The sequence below is a fragment of the Vanellus vanellus genome, assembly GCF_965231255.1.
Source record: "Vanellus vanellus genome assembly, chromosome: 1".
In the NCBI taxonomy this organism is placed as follows: domain Eukaryota; kingdom Metazoa; phylum Chordata; class Aves; order Charadriiformes; family Charadriidae; genus Vanellus; species Vanellus vanellus.
Genome location: NC_138905.1, coordinates 82,737,755 through 82,759,507, shown reverse-complemented (window position 1 = coordinate 82,759,507; position 21,753 = coordinate 82,737,755). Strand labels below are relative to the sequence as shown.

Genomic DNA, 21,753 nt, shown 5'->3' with positions numbered 1-21,753 from the left:
ACTACTTCACGACATGAAAGCATAATGGATTTATTAAGAGCTCGGTTCTCTAAGCTTCCCGAGAAAATAAAAAGCAGAAATATTTGGAATTAGACCTTGAGTCATAATTTAATTTTTAGCATCTTATCACCTTCCACAAATAATTTTTTTTCTTTTCTGGTAGACACAGAAGAGTTGATTGCACACGTGCCAAAATAAGAACTCAAATCCGAAATGCCCATATTTAGTACTGAGGCAACAAATGGTACATGAGCTACAGGAAGGTCCTAGAAATGTGGTAGCTACTGCCCTCCTTGAGAAAATGGAAAACAAACAAGTGCCTCCATTTGTACTTCCTCATGATGTAGCACAAAGCCAGTGCATTTGGCATTTCTTACAGAGATTATGTTGGGGTTTTTATTAAAAAGATACAGTCGTGTAAATTATTTTTACTCTCTGTTCACTTTGTTTTCAGAACAAGAACATAAGACATAATACAGCATCTAGCTTAAGAGACAAACACTTCTGAATGTTTGTATTTGTCCTTGGTGTTTATAAAGAATACTTTTACAATATGATAGTAAACAAAAACAATCAACACAAAAAAGGAAAACTCAACCATGTCCACAAAGCAGGTAAAAAAATGTATAACTTTTACTTAAGTGTTTCAACTGCAAAAAAGAGCCGGTTAAATTCAAACAGACATGCTCTTGTGTACTGCTTTTTCATGAAACATGCAAAAAACAAAACCATATGATGGTACTTTTTTTTTAACAAGAAATTCCAATAAAATTGAAAATAATAGGAAATATTAACTTGCATCTTTGCAAGGGCCAAACATCTGTTTCAGAGAAATCTCCTCTTAGGTATTTAAACAATGCCTTTCAATTTATATTACAAAAAGTTATAAAAGCAACGAGAGTATCACAAATGTAGCAGGAGTTACCAATAGAAAAATGGTGCTTTTGATAGTGTAGCTTTAAATGTAAAAATCAGTATCAAGCAATAATTGCTTTATTAACAGTTTATAAAGAAACTGAGACATACCTAGTATTGCCATACTTTAAGAAACATAAATGGTAGCAACTAATTTTCAACCTGTCTTAAAAATAAATAAACCATATTCTAGTTTGAGTGATTTTTTTTTGTACTGAACCCCTCATATTTGTGTTTATTCTGCTCTGCAACAGCCATGTTGATTCAAATGGTACCAAAATAAAGCAAACAGGTACCAAAATAAAGCAAATGAGAATTTGAACATATTGAATATTAAATACAACTAAATCAAGTTCCTCTTGCAACCTAGAAAAAGAGGAAATAGAAAAAAATATCCAAAACAAAAGATATGTTGTAAATAATACAAGTTCCTTAATACATTGTCGGTATGCTGAAGGCAAGGGAAAGATTAAAAATAATTCACAGTTAACTTAATGCTAAAATATAATTTAACGAATTTTCTGCTTGAACATTCTCTGAAAATCAGCTTTATCCATTAAGTGGGGGACTGAAATGGTCGAAGGACTAAATGATGGGGACTAAACAATTGTTGGGTACTAAAAATGCATTGAAGGACAGGATCTGTTATTATTTTTGAGACTGACTTCAGTTACACTAAATATTTAACATTGTTGCTGTAGTTCAGTGTTCATAAAACTAGCTCTATATGTCTCTGGCTGAACATTGGTGTTTGAAAGATTAATCATTTGTATTTTAAATCTTAACCATAAACAACTAAATATCAGTCAAAGGTTAAAAAACATAGCTGTAAAAGAAAAATGTGTAAAGCAGTGACCTACAGAGAGAACTACCTGGCTCTTATTGAAAGACCCATTTTTAAACATAAATAATTAAAACCAAATAATAATGTGTAACTAGAAATACAAAAACAGAAGGGCATTTCAAATGACATGTGAAGAATAAATGTTAATTTACCTTCAATACAAAAAAGAAAAAAAATAAAATCAAGCAAGATGTGCTTTCGCCTCAACTGAACTGAGATGAAACTAGCATGTGATTGACAGATAATCAGTGAAACATGTCTTCATGCTTTTAGTTCTATTTATTCCAAACTTTATTCTCTAAGACAGCACATCCGGTAGATCTATATACCCATTCTGATTAGTCAAATTTCTCTCAAGCAAATTTTTCTACAAAATTTAGACACTGGAACAGAAAATTTTAGGCTAAGTATAGGTTTTTCAATAGTTTTCCAGTGTTTTGGAAGTAGAAAGAATATAAGTAAGAATCTCCTCCTCCTTTAGGCTTAATTAAAAAAATAAGTTTTATACACTGCGCACATGAAAAGTCAGTAGAAAAGATGTCAATAAAGAAACCCAAAAAACTACAGGAAAAAAAAATTTCTGCACCAAGATATTATTTCAGATCACCCTGGATCCAATCTATTCCAAATTAATGTTGAGTCACCCTTTCAGAACCCAGTTCAATTATTTATTTGATACTACTGGAAATAATTATTTTAAAACACAAAATGCACAGTAGTGTAGAAATTAAAAAGTCAATCACAAGAATGGAAAAAAAAATTAGGTACAAAGAAAACAGTGCATAACTGTCTTGCACAAAATCTAGTATGAATAAGTAACCATCAAGAGAAAAAAACGAATCCAATAAAATTATTTAAAATGTCAAATGACCCCACAGTAAAAACCCCAAAATGCATAACTGAAAGACTAAGAATTCCTGTAAATAACTAGGAAAATTCAATTACAGTTCTACACTCCAGGATAAAGCTGACTTTTTTGGGGCACTTTTATTCCCACTAAAATCAAATGGGAATTTTACTATTTATTTAAAGGGGTACTGGATAAAGCTCCTTATGCGAAAAGGCTCATAAAATTCTTTATCGATGATTACAGAAAGATCTTTCAAACAATTCCACATGCAAAAATAATGAATAATTACACTAAGGCCACCTTACAGAAGAGCACAAAACCTGGAAGTGCAAAAACCTCTCAACTTTGTGATCATGTTTTAATTGCTCTGTATGGATGCAGAACAAACTTAGGCAAAATTATTACTACAGTATTATTTTGTCTCCTTATACTTTTACAGATAAATATAATGGACAGAAATACCAATTATTGGGAAAGTAATACCTGCACTGCTAGGACTCAATGACCCTCTACTAAAGAAAGCAGTAAAAAAGGAGAAGTTAGAGGTGGTTGACCTTGTTACCAGAAGACTAGGCTAGAAAACACGTTAGGCAAAAAAAGTCCCCACTGCCAAGGATCATTCTAGTCCCTACAGTACCTCCATTTGAATGGCAAATTCATGCACTGACTGATTCCTAATACAACTCATGCAATAAAGGATTACTCTCAATGCTTCAAAATGACACTTCTATGACCACTTGGGAAAGGAATCACATACAATGGCAAAAGATTGGTTTGATAACCCAAAAAATTCATTTCAGTCTTATAACCTTCCCATTCTGAAATACCTAGTTATAAATAAAAGTACTTTCAGAAGCCAATGTGCAAAATAAGAGAATCTGACACAGAATGAATAAAACCCCCAGAACCATCACTGCACGGTTTTTAAACAAACCCTGGACTTGTGAAATATATTTTAGTCAATAATTGCTAAATTGCTAGGGAAATTTTTGTAGCGTACAGCTAAGCTATGCATTCTTGCTTCAGTTCTCAGTGACAAAAGACTAATGAGACTGTGACAGAAACTTTAAGCTCTCTTTTGAACCCTGAGATGCAGTAGGTACTTTATATGTCATAATAAAGATGGTTAGAATTTGACCTTAAAAAACAAACCTCATACTGTTCCTCCACTCCCCTGCAAGATTTTAAGTTTACTAATGTTCATCGGGAATGTGTAGTAAAAAAAAAAAATAATTAAAAAAAACATTAGTAGACTTATACTGGCAGTAGTTTGACCACAGATTTTTTTTACTGGACTTATTTGGTACTTTCTGATTTTGAGAAACAACTGAATTGGTCTTATTTTGCTTGTTCTTTAAATACACAATACTGCCAGAAAAAATAAAACCTGCTTACAATTCAGATGTCAATTTTAAAATGTGATACACCCTCCTTAGAATTAATAAATTTAACAGTAACTGCAGTATACCTGCACACAAAACCATAACTGATCTTTTCTTGGAACTTATCAAGTTTACATTAGTAGTTTGAGATATGAACTGAAAGTAGCAGTTTAAACATTAACTCTATAGCAGTGAATTGAGTGTGAGACCACTTCTAGATTTTCTTTGTCTGATACTGAAGTAATTTTTATGACACAATTTTACAGTTCATGCCATCTGAAGTAAAAAGGATCAATTACAGTGCATAAAATAAAGTATGCAAATATATTTTTGCAGGATCAGAGCTACAAGGATGTTTTCCACTGGATAGTCCATTTTAACAACTAGACCAAAAGGTTACTTGGACTAGAGGCATTTGGACTGAATGATCATTGTAGGTCCACTGCAACCGAAATATTCTATTCTATAATTTATATGTGAATATTTACTTCCCAGTATGTTTTACTGCTGGAATGTCATTGGATCCATGCACCATTTCATCTGCTAGAAACACAAAATGTTGTTTGACTACCTAAAATATTTTTTAAAAAATCAAAAAATAATCCTCAGTAATTAGTTGGCATTGCAGATGTCAACTATTTGATTTGAAAACACTGAATAGACCGAAATTCACTGAATTCAATCTTTTCAGACCTTTTGAATTATTCAAAAATTGTTTTTATTAAGTTGCTCTTCTTGCTTTCCATTTGCAAATTAATTAAAAAAAATCATCTCAGCCAGGCATATAAAATTAAAATATCTTTCAGGAATTGTCTTCATAGAACAACTGCATAAAACAGAAAAATCTGTAGTTCCACATTGTGAATACAAAGAAAAAGCTAAAACATGGCCTTTAGGAATGCTTTCCTTACTTCAAAAAAAGATTGAGAAGCAGGGGAGATTAATATACTGCAATATTGATTTTATTTTATTCAGATACTACTTTCCTGCTATTTTGCATTTTATTTTCAAGTTCATATCCTATTCAGTAATTAACCATTACTCCTGTAAATCAGCTGACTTAGCTTCCCTCAGACCAGCAGATTCTGAAAATTCACCTTTACTACCTTATAACAATTTCTGTCTTCCACTCTACAGCTTCATGGACTGGTGCATCTGGTGCAGGCTGCATTTCATTTTCTTCACGTCTCGGATCAGTGAAAGGAGACCGAATGTAACCAAACGACAAAGGCACAGGTGGTGTCCAAGCATTATTTTACACAGGAAACATACTTCTCTTGTTCTTCCACTCACATATTCGGAATAATTTTAACATACCTCTAAAATTTCAGTCAATCTTGTAATTACATTGCACACAGGAGCAAACAACAAACGTGAAAGTTCCTTGAAACTGGTTACAAAACTTGCACTTTGGGACAAAGCTATGTTTATATTCACTTAATTCAGCACTAGCAAACGGAAACAGAGTGTTAAGTGAATGGGCCAAAGCCCCACATGAAGTTCATAAAAACTGGGCATCACGTACATGTTAATCAAGTCTTTAACCACAAATATTAGAAAAGCAATACAGTTCTACAGATTGGTGGTAGGACACTGCTATGCCTCTTTCTCATAGTCAGTGATTGATCACAGTTTGGGAATTGTAATACTAGGCCACAGTTTACACACCATTAGACTCTACTTCTTGCCCTGATCTCCAGGTAATAAATACAAATATGAATGTATACACACACATACACATAAGAGCCTACATACAGACTTGCAAGTGTATGCTACCACATCAGTGTGATTTAGCAAAACAAAACAACCCTTAAAAAAACCCAGAGCTGTTCCACCTAACTGGTGGAACATAATGGCACTTAACGTACATTCAGTATAAAATCAAACACTAGAATTTCTAAAGAATCAATGCAAAAAGCTGGTAAATGCTTCCTAGTCCAACCAGCAACACAGGCATGGTGAACCTCAATGGCTGGCCTATGTGATCTATTGTATCTTGGGTACTTAATATGCTGGGGCTTGTTACCGTACTGCATGTTTTCAGAGCAAAATGCAGGGCCAGAGATTATTGGATTATGAACATCAAGCAATAAAAGACAATACTGACAAATAAGTTTGTGAATCTTGAGCTTACAACAGACAGACTTTGGATACTCATGGACAAGTGCTTCCTTACTCTTAACTCTCTCTAACCAAACAAAGATTTTGCTTCCCTCTACATCTATGTCTCATGGATATAGGTGGCACACAATACTGTGCTACATCCATGCACTGGATACAAACCAAGAATAAAACTTATTTTTATGACAAAAGTGAAAGTAGTGGCTTGCCATTTAATCATACTTCAGTGCCTATCTCTTTTTTACCTGTGTGCTACATGCCACCTCCCTCCTCTCATTTCCCACTCCACTAGTAGGAAGGGTTGGGTAGGAAACAAGGACGTATCAATACTACAAGGTCAAATACACCTTCAGGCTATTAATAAAGATAATTTTCTGGACAGAATGTGGATGCTGGAGAAAGCAAGTCTGGCTAATAGTTGTAGCAAGTGTATTCAAATTTGACTCAGAAGAGTTCTTCAAGGTGTTATGAATGTTTATATAAACCTCTGCAAGTTTGATAGCTATGGAAGATGTCTTTGAACAGATATGACAGTCTAATTCTGTTTGAGTTATGAAGTGTGCTTTGGAATGGTGGTGGTTATGAAATAATTATGAAATAATAAAGAGTCAAATTCCTGACTGAAATTTCCTTCAAATCTTAGATATCCAAATTCTTAAGATGCTATCTGTGACAACATAAAAAAAGTTTTCGAGTAAAAAATTCTTCATTTAATATAGAACAGAGAAAATAAAACTAAGATTGCAGTACATAAATTGAACTGTTGCCAATATAGTGCTATATATCTTTAAAAACTTTGGATTATATCTGAAGTATGAAAAAGGTATAAATGCAATGCATTGCCGATCTTTCATTTATTGTGTGAAAATATATGTTGCCATCACAGTTTCATTTTTGTGTGTTTTAGCTTGCAGTGTCCTTTAATGAAATGTGAGGAACTGCCAACAAATTCTTCACTAGCTTTAGAGACTTTGTTTGGCTTGAATACAGAGCAAGGTGCATTTGCTTTTGTCTTATGTTGGGCATTTTAGCACAATGATATTGTTGCATCATCTTATTTTTAATCTGACCAACCTCTCATTTTTAGTATTAAAAAAAATAAATGCATTGAAGTTTGCTTGTTTGTGCATAAGAAAATATGAACAGAGACTATAAATCCCTTTTTGTTTCACTGATACTGAATGTGACTCACCTGTAGGTAACAATGTCAAACATATGTGTAAAACTACTTAGTTTAACTCTGAGCTATTTATCTGTGAAAGGCTTTGAAATATGATGGATACGTATAGGGTGTATGATACTTACACCCTAGGCATGGAAAAATTTTATGCTTATAACATTTAGATAAGAATTTTATCAAAGGCAGGACATTTAGTTTACTCAGGGACTAAAGAATTCCCATTGAAAGATCAGGAAATAAAGGGGTTGAAAAGTGCTGCATAAGGACAAAGTAACACCAATTACTTGCTTTTTACTGAGTACCTTTCTATTAATTCAAATAATTCCATGCATATATACCATATACTAAGTGACTGTTAAACAAAAAATTGTGTGTAGGTGGAAAGAAAATGGAATAAAGCCTCCATTCCTGACGCAAATGTAAATCTAAGAGATTAAGGACAGATGAGTTTCTATTGAAGTGTCTGCAGGAAATGACTGTCTTCTCAAAATGGTATGATCTAGCTGTCAACAGTGAGGCGTCTGCATTATATAGACTAGATGATCTGAACTAGTAGTCCTATTGACCAATTTATTCATGACAGAAGCTATTATTTTCACTTTGCCCACAGCTTATCCTTTGTAAATTACCAACTTCAGACATAAATAAGCTCAAACATCATTGTGTTTTCCCCAAATGTCTGTTTAAATATTTGCCAGTAAGACCCATACTGCTGAATGTAAACTTCTTCACACGCAGCGTAATGGAAGAGAGCTCATCCAATACTAATCTTAAATAGTAGTAGAGCGAAACTTTAGAAGTTAAATCATATTTCCCATAATACTGTTCAGCCCATAAAAGCAGGGAATAGAAGAGGCCAAACACATTATTTCTACTACCTTCTCAGGACAACATTACCAATTAGATTCAAGCTTAGTGATTTTGTTTATTGAGAATACTGAAATAAATTAATTTGATCTTGGGCTGCTACCGCCATATGAAAGAGGGGTTTTTAATTATGTTTTTGTTCATATTTTTATGAAGAGCCTCAAAGTGTTCGAGAAGGGTGTTAATTTTTTCTCCTCTTACTGAAAGCAAATGAAACTGTTTTTTAAGTTACATTTTACTGTTTATATAAAAGTATTAAACTGCAAGTATGCAGCATTAACAGAATACCTGAAACCAAGTTTCAGAACATTACAACATTTCATAACAAGACCAGTGCACTGGCTATAAATCATGCTCAGTAGAATTCCAATACATTTTCAGGCTCTCATATAATACGGGTTGAGATGAAATGTTAACAACCTTTGTGTGCATGTTTTCAGCTTTTTGGCTTGTGATGAACTTAAAATTCTATAAATATACATGAAGAAATATATCATAGTAACAAATTGTTTGAAAAAAGGAGTGACAAATCTGAAGACATAACTCCTGATTCTGTTTTCTTGTGCATTTTAAGACAGGTTTCAGGATTAATAAACTTCACCAATTTCTCACTGCATGTAGTGAAACCCGTTTACCACTGGTAACTCACCCTTTTCTGCTCTTTAATATATTCCATCAGTTCCTCTCTTGTCCTTTTAACTGCTTCTTCGATTGCCTTTTCACTTCGTTTTTGCTCCTCCATTAATGCTTCCTTGATAATTTCCTTTTTAAAAGGAAAACATGTAACTGTAAATATTCAAAATATTTCACAAATGTAATACAGGTCATCCCTTTGTACAAAAATTTTATCATGACCACACTCCTTTCTCAATGATAGTTATCCTAAATGTATGCAATACTTTTACAAAAATTTATGAATTCAGTACTTTAATCACTAAAGGGTCTAAAGAAGAGTGAAATAATCACCTTAAAGCTGTGTTAATAGATACATCATGTTGCCTGAGAGCAGAAGAAAAGGAAGAAATACAGGTATTACATTACAACAGAAGCGGGCATGTTCCAGTTGCTACGAATAGAACAGAATAGAAATAGAATAGAATAGTTCCAGTTGGAAGGGACCTACAACAATCATCGGGTTCAACTGCTTAACCATTTCAAGGCTCACCAAAAATTAAAGCAAATTAATACAGGCAGTGTCCAAATGTCTTTTAAACACTGATAGGCATGGGGCATTGACCACCTGTTCCAGTGTTTGCACCCTCTTGGTAAAGAAATGCTTCCTCATATCATGTCTGAACCTCCCCTGATGCAGCTTTGAACCATTCGACTCTCAGCCTCCTTTTCTCCACATTGCGTGGCTGTTCAGAACTTACGTAAGGGCTTTTCTAACATCACAATAGCCAGAGTCTTAATGACAATAAGTTTGTTTCCAAGCTTTGGGAAATGCCAGGGGCATTCTGTACACAGCAGTAAAAAGCAACAATGGACACTCAACCACACCCCAAATTAGAATTACCCTACATAAAATCTGATTCAGTACTAGAAGTGCATCACGGTAGAGAAACACAGAAACCACTTCTCAAAACTATCTATCACTGCCAATACAACTTATCTGTGTTAGTTATCAGCTCAGGAAACAACTTCTTGTACCAAAGTTACTGTCCTAAAACTTAAGTCCCAGCATCCCAAAGCCACTCACAAAATAAGTAATAACACTATTTATCCAAGTGTTTCGTTTCCAGAGTTCAAGAAAATGAAGTCACAAACATAAGATACCTGAAAACGAACCATACAGAAATGTAACATTTTCAGAAAACTAAAAAACATCCTGTAAAAATAATCACACAACGTTAAATGATTTGGAGGGAAGACCAAGAGGGTCTCAGAAATCAGGTAGCGGCCTTTGAAATTCCTATGCTTTCATGCTAGATATTCAACAGTGGAAGTAGCAGAAACACTAGTGGTGCACCTGCAGAGTGAAGCAGGGATTTGTGACACACATGTCTATTAACAGTATCACCAAGCTTACCTAGTGCATTCACATTTAGCATAAATAGTAAGCTGTAATCAGAATTTCAAAGGATGAAATTTATTTTCTTTTTAAAGAATAAAAATGTAGCATATTTTTATTCTTTATAGCTATTCAGAAATATTACTTTTTCAGAAAAAAAAAGGTTGTGTTTTTTTTGGTTTTGTGGTTTGTTGTTTGTTTTTTTTTTTTTGGCAAAAAGCTCCATTGTCCTTCAAAAATATACACGTGAAAATTGGAGAAAAAAAACTGGTAACTATTGCTATACTCAGAAACTGAAAATAATGTTGTTACATTATTTTTTCCTATGGGCCAAAATTCATCTCCCCTGTTATTGCACCACAGCCATGCACCACAGAGATAGATGAACTGAGGATCCAGTGCATAATAAAAATAAATGGGTAAGCAAAACAGACAGCCATTGCGGCCATGTTGCAGATGCTCTGAGGGAGGGTTTGGAGAGCAGCACACGGAAGAGTCGTCTCAATTTCCCTCTAAGTGCAGACTTGTACCAGTGTTGATCTGCTTGAGGGTAGTAAGGCTCTACAGAGAGATCTGGACAGGCTGGATCAATGGGCAGAGGCCAATGGTATGAGATTGCACTTAGAAAGCTTGTGTTTCCTTTTTACTAGTCAGTGGGGACATAGCTGCTATTTTGTTGATCACATCCATTGGGATCGGATGGCATCCATCTTGCCATTTTATTCCTAAAATTTGGATCTTCTGTGCAGGTCCCTTGACCTTACTTCGTTTTATGGCAAAGCCAGCTTTCAGAAGGATTTGAACTATTTTATTCCCTTTCTCAAAAACTTCTTCTGCTGTGTCACCCCGTACAATGATGTCATCAATGTACTGCAAATGTTCTGGAGCTTCACCCTGTTCCAGTGTGGTCTGGATCAGTCCATGACAAATGGTGGGGCTGTGTTTCCACCCCTGGGGCAGTTGATTCCAGGTGTACTGGATGCCCTTCCAAGTGAAAGCAAACTGTGGCCTGCACTCTGCCGCCAAAGGGATTGAGAAAAATGCATTGGCGATATCAATCGTTGCATACCACTTGGCTGCCTTCGACTCCAGTTCGTATTGAAGCTCTAGCATGTCTGGCACGGCAGCGCTCAGCGGTGGTGTGACTTCATTCAGGCCACGATAATCCACTGTTAGTCTCCACTCTCCATTAGATTTTCACACTGGCCATATGGGACTATTAAAGGGTGAGCGAGTCTTGCTAATCACTCCTTGAGTCTCTAGTTGACGAATCAACTTCTGGATGGGAATCACAGAGTCTCGGTTAGTGCGATATTGCCGTCGATGCACCGTTGTGGTAGCAATCGGCACCTGTTGTTCTTTGACCCTCAACAACCCTACCACAGAGGGGTCCTCTGAGAGACCAGGCAAGGTGGATAACTGTTCAATTTCCTCTGTCTCCAAGGCAGCTATGCCAAAAGCCCACCGGTATCCTTTTGGGTCCTTGAAGTATCCTCTCCTGAGATAGTCTATGCCAAGGATGCATGGAGCCTCCGGGACAGTCACAATGGGATGCTTTTGCCACTCATTTCCAGTTAGGCTTACTTCAGCTTCCAGTACAGTCAACTCTTGTGATCCCTCTGTCACTCCAGAAAAACAAATGGGTTCTTCCCCTCTGTAATTTCCGCTAGAGCCTTATACTCCTGTGGCTCAGCTGTGCCAGGCCATCGAATCCACACATTCCAATAAACCCGGTTGTCCCTTTCCCCCACCTGGCTGGGGACAGGGCCCCTCTAATCCTGATCATAGTATCTGTTACTCACTTGTTGCAGAAGCCACCGAAGGACAAGGTGAGTCGAGCCAGTTTGCAGAGGTGAAAGCCATCCAGCTGGCTTTGGACATTGCTGAGCGAGAGAAATGGCCAGTACTTCACCTCTACACTGATTCACGGATGGTGGCAAATGCTCTGTGGGGGTGGTTACAGCAGTGGAAGCAGAACAACTGGCAGCGCAGAGGTAAGCCCATCTGGGCTGCTGAACTGTGGCAAGATATTGCTGCCCAGATTGAGAATCTGGTTGTGAAAGTACGTCATGTAGATGCCCACGTCCCCAAGAATCGGGCCACTGAGGAACATCAAAACAACCAGCAGGTAGATCAGGCTGCTAAAATTGAAGTGGCTGAGGTGGATCTGGACTGGCAACATAAGGGTGAACTATTCATAGCTCAGTGGGCCCACGATGCATCAGACCATCAAGAAAGAGATAAGACGTATAGATGGGCTCGTGACCTGAGGGGTGGACTTGACCATGGATGCTATTGCACAGGTTATCCAAGAATGTGAAACGTGCTGCAATTAAGCAAGCCAAGCGGTTAAAGCCTCTTTGGTACAGAGGACGATGGCTAAAATATAAATATGGGGAGGCCTGGCAGATTGATTATATCACACTCCCACAAACTCGCCAAGGCAAGCGCCACGTGCTCACAATGGTGGAAGCAACCACTGGATGGCTGGAGACATACCCTGTGTCCCATGCCACCGCCTGTAACACTATCCTGGGCCTTGAAAAGCAAATCTTATGGTGACATGGCACCCCAGAAAGAATTGAGTCAGACAGCGGGACCCATTTCCAAAACAGCCTCATAGACACCTGGGCCAAAGAGCATGGCATTGAGTGGGTATATCACATTCCTTATCACGCACCAGCCTTGGGTAAGATAGAACAATACAATGGACTGCTAAAGACTACCCTGAGAGCCATGGGGGGTGGGACCTTCAAACATTGGGATGCCCATTTAGCAAAAGCCACCTGGTTAGTTAACACCAGGGGATCTGCCAATCGAGCTGGCCCTGCCCAATCAAAACTTCCACGTACAGTAGAAGGGGATAAAGTCCCTGTAGTGCATATGAAGAATATGTTAGGGAAGACAGTCTGGGTTAGCCTTGCCTCAGGCAAAGGCAAACCCATCTGTGGGATTGCTTTTGCACAAGGACCCGGGTGTACTTGGTGGGTGATGCGAGAGGATGCGTACCTCATGGGGATTTGATTCTGGGTGAGAATAGCCAATGAATCACCCAAATCAATGACAGATGGACTTTGATGAGACTGAGTAAAGTGCAGCGTTGATGTAATAAGAACTGATCTCAGCAGCTAGCGCCCAGCAATTTCCTTGAGATCGACATCTTCAATCTGTGGACTGTGGGCATGGACTGCATTGGGTACCCCAGTCACAAGCTTCAAATACAGCACCCACCAGTTCAGCACTACACACCATCTTATGTGCCCTGAGAGACTGTTCTCACCGATGGAGCCTACCATCATGGACTAAGTGAGCTCAATGGACATTTTTGAGGGATGGCCCATAGACTATGGGAACTGTAAGATCTGGGCACGACATAGACGGTATGGAATAATTTGTGGATAATGTCCTGGTTCCAGCAGGGATGGGGTTAATTTCCCCAAGGAGCCGGCAGGGGAGGCAGGTATTCCATCCCACGTGACCCATGCCCAGCTATAAAAGGAGCTAGCCGGGGAGGGGGAGATAGTCGCCATTCGGGGGCGGGCTGCGGCGGTGCGGGTCCGGTCAGTGCGCTGCGCGGTGGTACTGTAATCGCGTCCTTATACTCCTTTACCGGTGTTATTGTTTTTCTTTCTTCTTCCCTTTGGCTGCTCTGTTAAATTATACTATTTCAACCCACGAGTTTGGCCTTTTTCTGCCGATTTTTCCCATGGCTGTGGGAGTGGAGCGAGCGGCTGCGTGGTTCTTTGCTGCTGGCTGAGGCCAAACCACGACAGTCATAACAACCACATGCAGTGCTACAGGCTTAGGGAAGAATGGCTGGAAAGCTGCCTGGGGGTGTTGTTTGACAGCTGGCTGAATATGAGCTAGTGGTGTGACCGGGTGGCCAAGGCGACCAACAGCATCCTGGGCAGTATGAGAAATAGCGTGGCCAGCCAGACTAGTGATCATCCCCCTGTACTCAGCAGTAGTGAGGGCGCACCTTGAATACAATGTTAAGTTTTGGGCCCCTCACTACTGGAAAGACATTGAGGTGCTGCAGTGCATCCAAAGAAGAGCAACAAAGTTGGTGAAGGGTCTGAGTGCAAGTCTTATGAGGAGTGGCCGAGGGACCTGGGGTTGTTTAGCCTGGAGAAAAGGATGCTTATATCTCTCTACAACTACCTGAAAGGAAGTTGAAGTGAGGTGGGTGTTGGTCTCTTTTCCCAAGTAACAGGTGATAGGATGAGAGAAAAAATCCTCATGTTGTGCCACAGGAGGCTTAGATTGGATATTAGGCAAAATTTCTTTACCAAAAGAGTTATCAAGCACTGGAACAGGCTGCCCAGGGAAGTGGTTGAGTCACCATCCCTGGAGGTATTTCAAAGACGTGTAGATGTGGCGCTCAGGGTCATGTTTTGGCAGTGGACTTGGCAGTGTTAGGTTAACAGTTTAAGTTGATGATCTTAAGGGTAATTTCCAACCTAAACAATTCTATGATTCACCTACCACATTCTAGTTAGCCAAAAGTATTGATATATCTTCCAAATAAATAAACATTTATTACTTTGTAATACAAAATTAATTTAGGTTACATAATGAAACCAGAACTGAAATCTCACTCTTTCAGATACATATTAACTATACTTATCATCTGAAAACTATCTTAATAGTCACAGTCTGCCATGATAACGACAATTCAACTGACAGATCACGTAGCCATCAGACTGGACAATCTTATATGATTGTACACTCATACTTTAGTGGGCTTCATCTGAACATTTGTATTTACCAGACTCCTGGTAATAGTCTAGAACACTTCTTAATTTTGGGGATTAATCTTTACCAACCATACACTAGGATGAATCATACAGTTCTATTTCTCTGTGATTTGATGTCTGTTTCTCAAATGAGTTTAAAGATGATCCTGCTTTCTAAATTCAGGAGAAATGAAACAGTAGAAGAAAACACGCAACTTTCTTTCCAGGCTTATGTGTTAAAAAACAGACAACATTACTGAAGTGGCTGATTTAGTTATTTAGTTTGCACTGTCCCTTACCTGCAGCTCACAGTGGGCAAACAGATTTCTGTGTAACAATGACAGACCACTCAAGACTATCAAAAGACAGCTTTGCTGTGGTAGCAATAAAACGGGAAAACTTTTGTCCTTTCCATCCAGTTTTCAGAAGGCTTCAAACAGCAAAAATCATATGACACCCAGTCCCCTAGCCAACTCAGTCACGTATTTTTCCCGTCCTTCAAATTAATCAGTGATATCAGTTTTTCCTTGTGTGAAAAGAATCTTCACTCCTTCTTCTATACAGCCTTTCATGAAGTGATCTCCTCTACATTCTTAAAGCCATCATCTGTCAGTGCTCTATTTCTGACAGTCATTACAGTAAATTATCAACTGATATGAAGATTATTTAAATTCTGATATTACCCATTACTACTGTTTAACAAACTCTTAGCTGCATATACATCCTATCAGTGTATGTCCCTACTTTTCCTTCATCTCTTTCTTTTCTCTTTCCTGTTATGCTGTATCTATGTTTAGATTTTATCCTAATTTAAATTTTGGTTGCAAAGGTAAAAATTAGCCTTTATTTCATCTTCAGCTAAAAAGGGCACAGCATTAGCATTATTTGAGGCTCTTAGTCTTACTGTAATAGAGTCAAGAAAATGGGAAAGCCTAGTTTCCCATAAGAAGCCAAGGAAGAGCACTCCACAAATTGCACTTGAGGTGCAACTCTTCCCCCCCCCCCCCCCCTTTTTTTTTTCTAATATCTGATCAGAGGCTGGAGCACTAAACTACAGTTAGAAAGTTAGATTCTTTTACAGGACTTTATATACATGTGCTTGACATCAGTTACAAGATTAGCATACCAAATTAAAAAATAAAATTAAGTTATTCAAGTGACTCAACTGACAAATTTACAAAATCACAATTACAAAATCACAATATATATATCTGCAGGAAGACAGAAAGAAAAAACAGTGTACTGTATATACTGGAGAACTCCAGTCAGTATTAAAAACAAAATAAATAATGAAGGTTTGCAATTTTATAGGAAAATTCTTTTGTTTCCACACAAGGATCAGGTGGCAGTACTAAATTTTATCTAGGAAATGCAACCACAGACTGCAATGTTAGTGGTTTCTCAGAAAATAGTAACCCTCAAATTATAATGTCTGTGGTTATAAACTACTACAAGCGACTTCTGAAGTCAGACATGGTTAAAGTCTGCGTGCAGTGGCCTACTCCTTTTCCAGACTTTGCAAGCATATTAAAAATAAACTTATCTAATGGCAGGAATCTCTTTCCACTCCGTGCTATTAAGTTGTATAATCTTGAGTGTGTGAGGAAGCATACAACTTGGTTTTTTGTCATGAAAAATGCTTTTCTGTGTCCTTATGGAATCATCATGTTCTCCATAAACACTGGACACACTAACGTTTCTGCAAGAAGGTAGAAAACCAAGAAGAAAGTGAAACTTAAAATATTGGTTGGATATCTTCTTGAGAGAAATGTAAGGAAACACTCCCACTGAAAGTTGGTCATATAGTATGGTCATATAGTAAAGTCAACAGAAATTGGAGATGTCCTTTGAAGAGCAAGTTCTTCTACAGCACATTGCATGATAGTATATTATCAATAGCCTATTTGGGTAGGAATCATGATACTGAGAAAAAAAAAACAACTTTTTGTATGAATCCATAAGATCTTGAACATGTACAGCAATGTTATGGTAGTCCAAGCCTGTTGCTGAAAAAGTACCATTTTTTCTTCCAAAGGTTAACACTCTCGCACCCAATCAAAATCCTACAAAGTCTAACAAAGTTATTTCTGGAATTGAAATATCTGGAATAATACCTGGAATTGCAATGCCAATTTGCTGGGAACTTCAGAAACACAGAATAAATTATTTCAAACTCTGCCTTCCCCATAGGTTTCTGTAACCTATGTATAAGATGAAACAAAAAAGAAATGGATGAAGACAGACAAACTGATACTATTTTGCATTTCTTTAACTGGCAACATGCTCAATGCTTTGTCTATCATAGATGAGCAGAGTTTTGAGGATGTATTTAAGGAAATGAAATGAATATTACAGGATCATAGAATTGTCTAGGTTGGAAGGGACCCTTGGGATCATCGAGTCCAACCATCTACCCTACTCTACAAAGTTCTCCCCTCATCATATCCCCCAACACCACATCTAAACATCTCTTAAACACATCCAGAGATGGTGACTCAACCACCTCCCTGGGCAGTCTATTCCAATGCCCAACCACCCTTTCTGTGAAAAATTCTTTCCTAATGTTCAGTCTAAATCTACCCTGTTGGAGCTTGAAGCCATTCCCTCTTGTTCTGTCATTAATTACCTGTGAGAAGAGACCAGCACCAACCTCTCTACAGTGTCCTTTCAAATAGTTGTAGAGAGTGATGAGGTCTCCTCTCAGCCTCCTCCTCCTCAAACTAAACAGTCCCAGCTCTTTCAACCGCTCTTCATATGATTTGTTTGCTAGGCCCTTCACCAGCTTCGTTGCCCTCCTCTGCACTCACTCCAGCACCTTGATATCTCTCTTGTATTGAGGTGCCCAAAACTGGACACAATACTCGAGGTGTGGCCTCACCAGTGCTGAGTACAGGGGCACAATCACCTCCCTACTTCTGCTATTTCTAATACAAGCCAGGATGCCTAATAATCACCTCCCTACCACGCTATTTCTAATACAAGCCAGGATGCCGTTGGCTTTCTTGGCCACCTGGGCACACTGCCGGCTCATATTCAGCCACTTGTCAATTAGAACCCCCAGGTCTCTTTCTGCCAGGCAGCTTTCCAGCCACACCTCCCCAAGCCTGTAGCGCTGCATGGGGTTATTGTGGCCCAAGTGCAGGACCTGGCACTTGCCCTTGTTGAAACTCATACCATTGATGTTGGCCCAGTGATCCAATCTATCTAAGTCTCTCTGTAGAGCTTCCCTATCCTCCTGGGAATCAACACTCCTGCTTAACTTGGTGTCATCTGCAAACTTGCTGATGATATACCCTATGTCCTTATCAAGATCATCAATAAAGACGTTGAACAGAAATGGTCCCAACACAGCCCTGAGGCACACCACGTGTGACCGGCCACCAGCTGGATTTAAATCCACTGAGCACCACTCTTTGGGACCTTCCAGTCAGCCAGTGCTTGATTCAGCGGATCGTATGCTCATCCAGGCCGTGCGAAGCCAGTTTTTCCACGAGAATTGTATGGGGGACAGTACTGAATGCTTTTTGAAAGTCCAGGTATACAATATCAACAGCCTTTCCCTCATCCAATATTCTGGTTATCCTGTCATAGAAGGAGATCAGGTTCGTCTGGCAGGACCTGCCTTGCATAAACCCATGCTGACTAGGCCTGATCCCCTGGTTGCCCATTATGTGGGTTTTGATGGTACTCAAGATGCCTGCTCCATGACCTTCCCTTATGTCACGTGGAAATCCTCCCAAGTACAAAAATATCATAAAAGAAGGGAAAGCGATGCTGATATCATGAAAGTTTTATGGGTAAAAGCTGATCTCCTAGTAACAAATACTATAAATAGAGGGTAAAGGGCTAGAAAATTATCATTATGGCAGTATTCTGAAAGGAAAAACTATGTTAGGACAGAAAAAAAAAAAAGATGCATTTAATAAAAATACAGGAAAAGGGTGAGCTTAGATTAAGACCGTACCTATGTTGTTAGATACTATATGTCATCTCTTACAGATATGATGCCTAAATGACCAGCAACATGTAAACAATTATATTTACAATTAGATCTGATACAAAAACATGATACAGTCCAGAGTAACAAGCAGCACAGTTGGTCCTTAAGGTACCAGAAAGTATTTGGAGAGTGGGAAAGAAGAAAGAAAAGACTAAGAGACCTACTGAATTCAAATGACAGTGATGCAGTCATAAAGTGATATCTGAGATACTTATCAGTGTTTTTAGCATAGACAGAAATTAAGCTTATAGTGGGCATGGAGAAAAAAGTGAGTTAGTCTTCCAAATTCAATATGAGCCAAGAGCCAATCTTGCAAGGTGTCGTGGTTTGGCCTCAGCTGGCAACAAAGAACCACATGGCCTGATCATAGTATCCATTACTCACTTGTTGCAGAAATGACTTGGAAGTCCCTTCAAGAGGATCGGAGGTGAGATCAGGCCCACTCTGTCTGGGGAGCTGTCTGCTGGAAATGGGAGCAGCACTTTTCCTGGAAGGATCCCCTTTTGTGATTGTTCTTACTTGCAGCTCAGGTACCCATGCCTATAGGTTCAAGGTAGGTTTTCCATCCCACCTCCTCATGTCCTCTCCGAGGTCACGCAGGTAAAACCACAGGGTGCTTTGTGGTGTGTACCCCCTATACTGTCCCTCCTGAGTAGGGAAATGCCTGCTCCTAATAGCTGAGATGCTGGTCTGTACAGGTGGGGAGTGGGATATTCAACCCCCACAGCCGTGGGAAAAAACGGAAGAAAAAGGCAAAAGTCATGGGTTGAGATAGGGCAGTTTAACAGAACAGCAAAAGGGAAAACAATAACACCGATACTGGGATATACAAACGGGATTACAGTACCGCAGCCCGCCCCCCCCCCCCCGAGCGGCAACTGCGCCTCCCTCCCCCTCCCCCTCCCCCCCCCCCCCCCCCCCCCCCGGCTAGCTCCTCTTATAGCCTGGGCATGGGTCACGTGGGATGGAATACCTGCCTCCCCTGCCGCATCCCTGGGGAAATTAACCCCATCCCTGCCTGGGACTGAGTCAAAAGACGGGTTAAGTGTGGTAGAACTAATAGGCCATAAGCCGCGGGAGGAATAAGCAGCTGCAGGACTGTTTTGGCAGACGAGGAAGTTTTGTCAAGCTACTCCCTAGATAAGGAGGTGCTGCTCACAGGGAGAAGAGATTCCCGTTTTGGTGGGAACGTGATCTTTTAGAGCATGTGATGGTGTAAACAAGTAAAGTAGAAAATTATTTGCCTTGGTAGAAAAGTATATAAAGAGCATGCTTGCTTAATAAAGCTGATTTTGATCCTGCATATCAAGAGTCCGTGTCTTTCAATCCACCACACCTGCCGGAACCAGGACACACAGAAAGCATAAAGCAACTATCTAAACCTAGCAGAGACCATAGTTCTTGATCCTGCTAAAGCAGCATAATATCATGGAGTATCAACAGAAAGCTACTGCCAAGCAGTTGCCTAGTGGTATCTTGCCTCTCCACAACATGGGGGTTCCCAAACTAGCCTATCTCCTGCCTTGCCAAAATTACCAGATCGCCTGTTGCATCACACAGAAACAAGAATCAAGTTCTGCAAGTTACAGGAGGTACAGATCACTGGAAAACAGCTCTATCTTAAAATAGTATGATGAGACCATAATAAAGTTTTAGGGAATACCATACCACATCACTTAAAGTGATAGAAGAAGAAACAGATTTTTGCATCATCATTGTAAGAACAGCAGTTGAACGAATGCTTACAAAGAAGCAGTTCAGGAGAAAGTGTACGTCTGAAAGAGATCAATGGACAAGATAGAGAGATTACAGGAGACCAAATGAGAAAAGTTCTGCAAAGGCAACCCTGAAAACTACTGTGTACAACAAAAGAAGAAAATAAAGACAGTGGATTCACAATATGAAATTCATTCAAAGATTTCAAAATCAGGAAAGGGGCATGCGGTTGCACTCAATGTTCTCTATTTTTTTAAGTTACGGAAACTGTGGTGCCAATAAAAAAAAATCCCATAGTTTTGACACCTAAAAAAGATATGTCAGAGAATCTATCTGCAAAAGTAGCCTTACTAGACAATAAAAAGATAAGACAAACGTATAATCCCTATATATTTTCTTCTTTCTTCATACTATCCTCCAAAATACTCATTATATACTTAATGATTTGACACATGAGAAAAAAAGCAGTGTTTCTTACAGATTATAGGGCTAAGAAAGGGCCATTCTACAGCTAGTAAATCTGACTGAAAGCTAGAGTGGGAAATAATTTTTTAGACATACTTTTTTTTATTAGTTCTTCCAACCTTCTCAAATACAGTAAGGAAAAATATTTAGAAAAATATTAATTTTCAACAAAAACTTAACAGTTATGTAATAGCAGAAAAGAAACAAAAACCAGTTTTTTAAGTATACAGCCAATACCTTCATGTTTTCACTTACATATCTGTTGTTCACTTACATATGACTGGGTGTGGAAATTCTTAAGACAATCAAACAGAAATCAAATCAACAGAAGCACTCCCTTAAGCAGAGGTGCATGAATACCAAAACAGTTTTAATAATGTAGCAGTTAAGCAGCCATTCATTTTTTTTGGATTAAGCACAATGTGTTCTAGACCTTTTGCTTTTACCTTCTAAGCAATGGCATATATTGGTATTCATAAACTCATGGAAAAACATTAAACATACTTTAAAGCCATACAGTACAGAAGAATCAAAATTTTTTCAACTATTTTGGTGTTTGCTAGTAAAATGATATTAATACATTCCAAGATAATAAATTAAAAATTTATTCTTCTGCAAAGAACACCACAACATGAACCCTCAGGAGTGTGAACGTATTCATTTGTC

General features: G+C 38.5%; 1 protein-coding gene across 1 annotated transcript in view; it reads right to left on the bottom strand.

Annotated features, from left to right (window-relative positions):
- CCDC91 (coiled-coil domain containing 91) overlaps window positions 1–21,753 on the bottom strand; it is a 166,947-nt gene that overhangs the window by 24,899 nt on the left and 120,295 nt on the right. Inside the window, 1 exon segment of the mRNA XM_082495865.1 lies at window positions 8,809–8,922. Within this exon segment, the coding sequence (XP_082351991.1) occupies window positions 8,809–8,922 (114 nt within the window).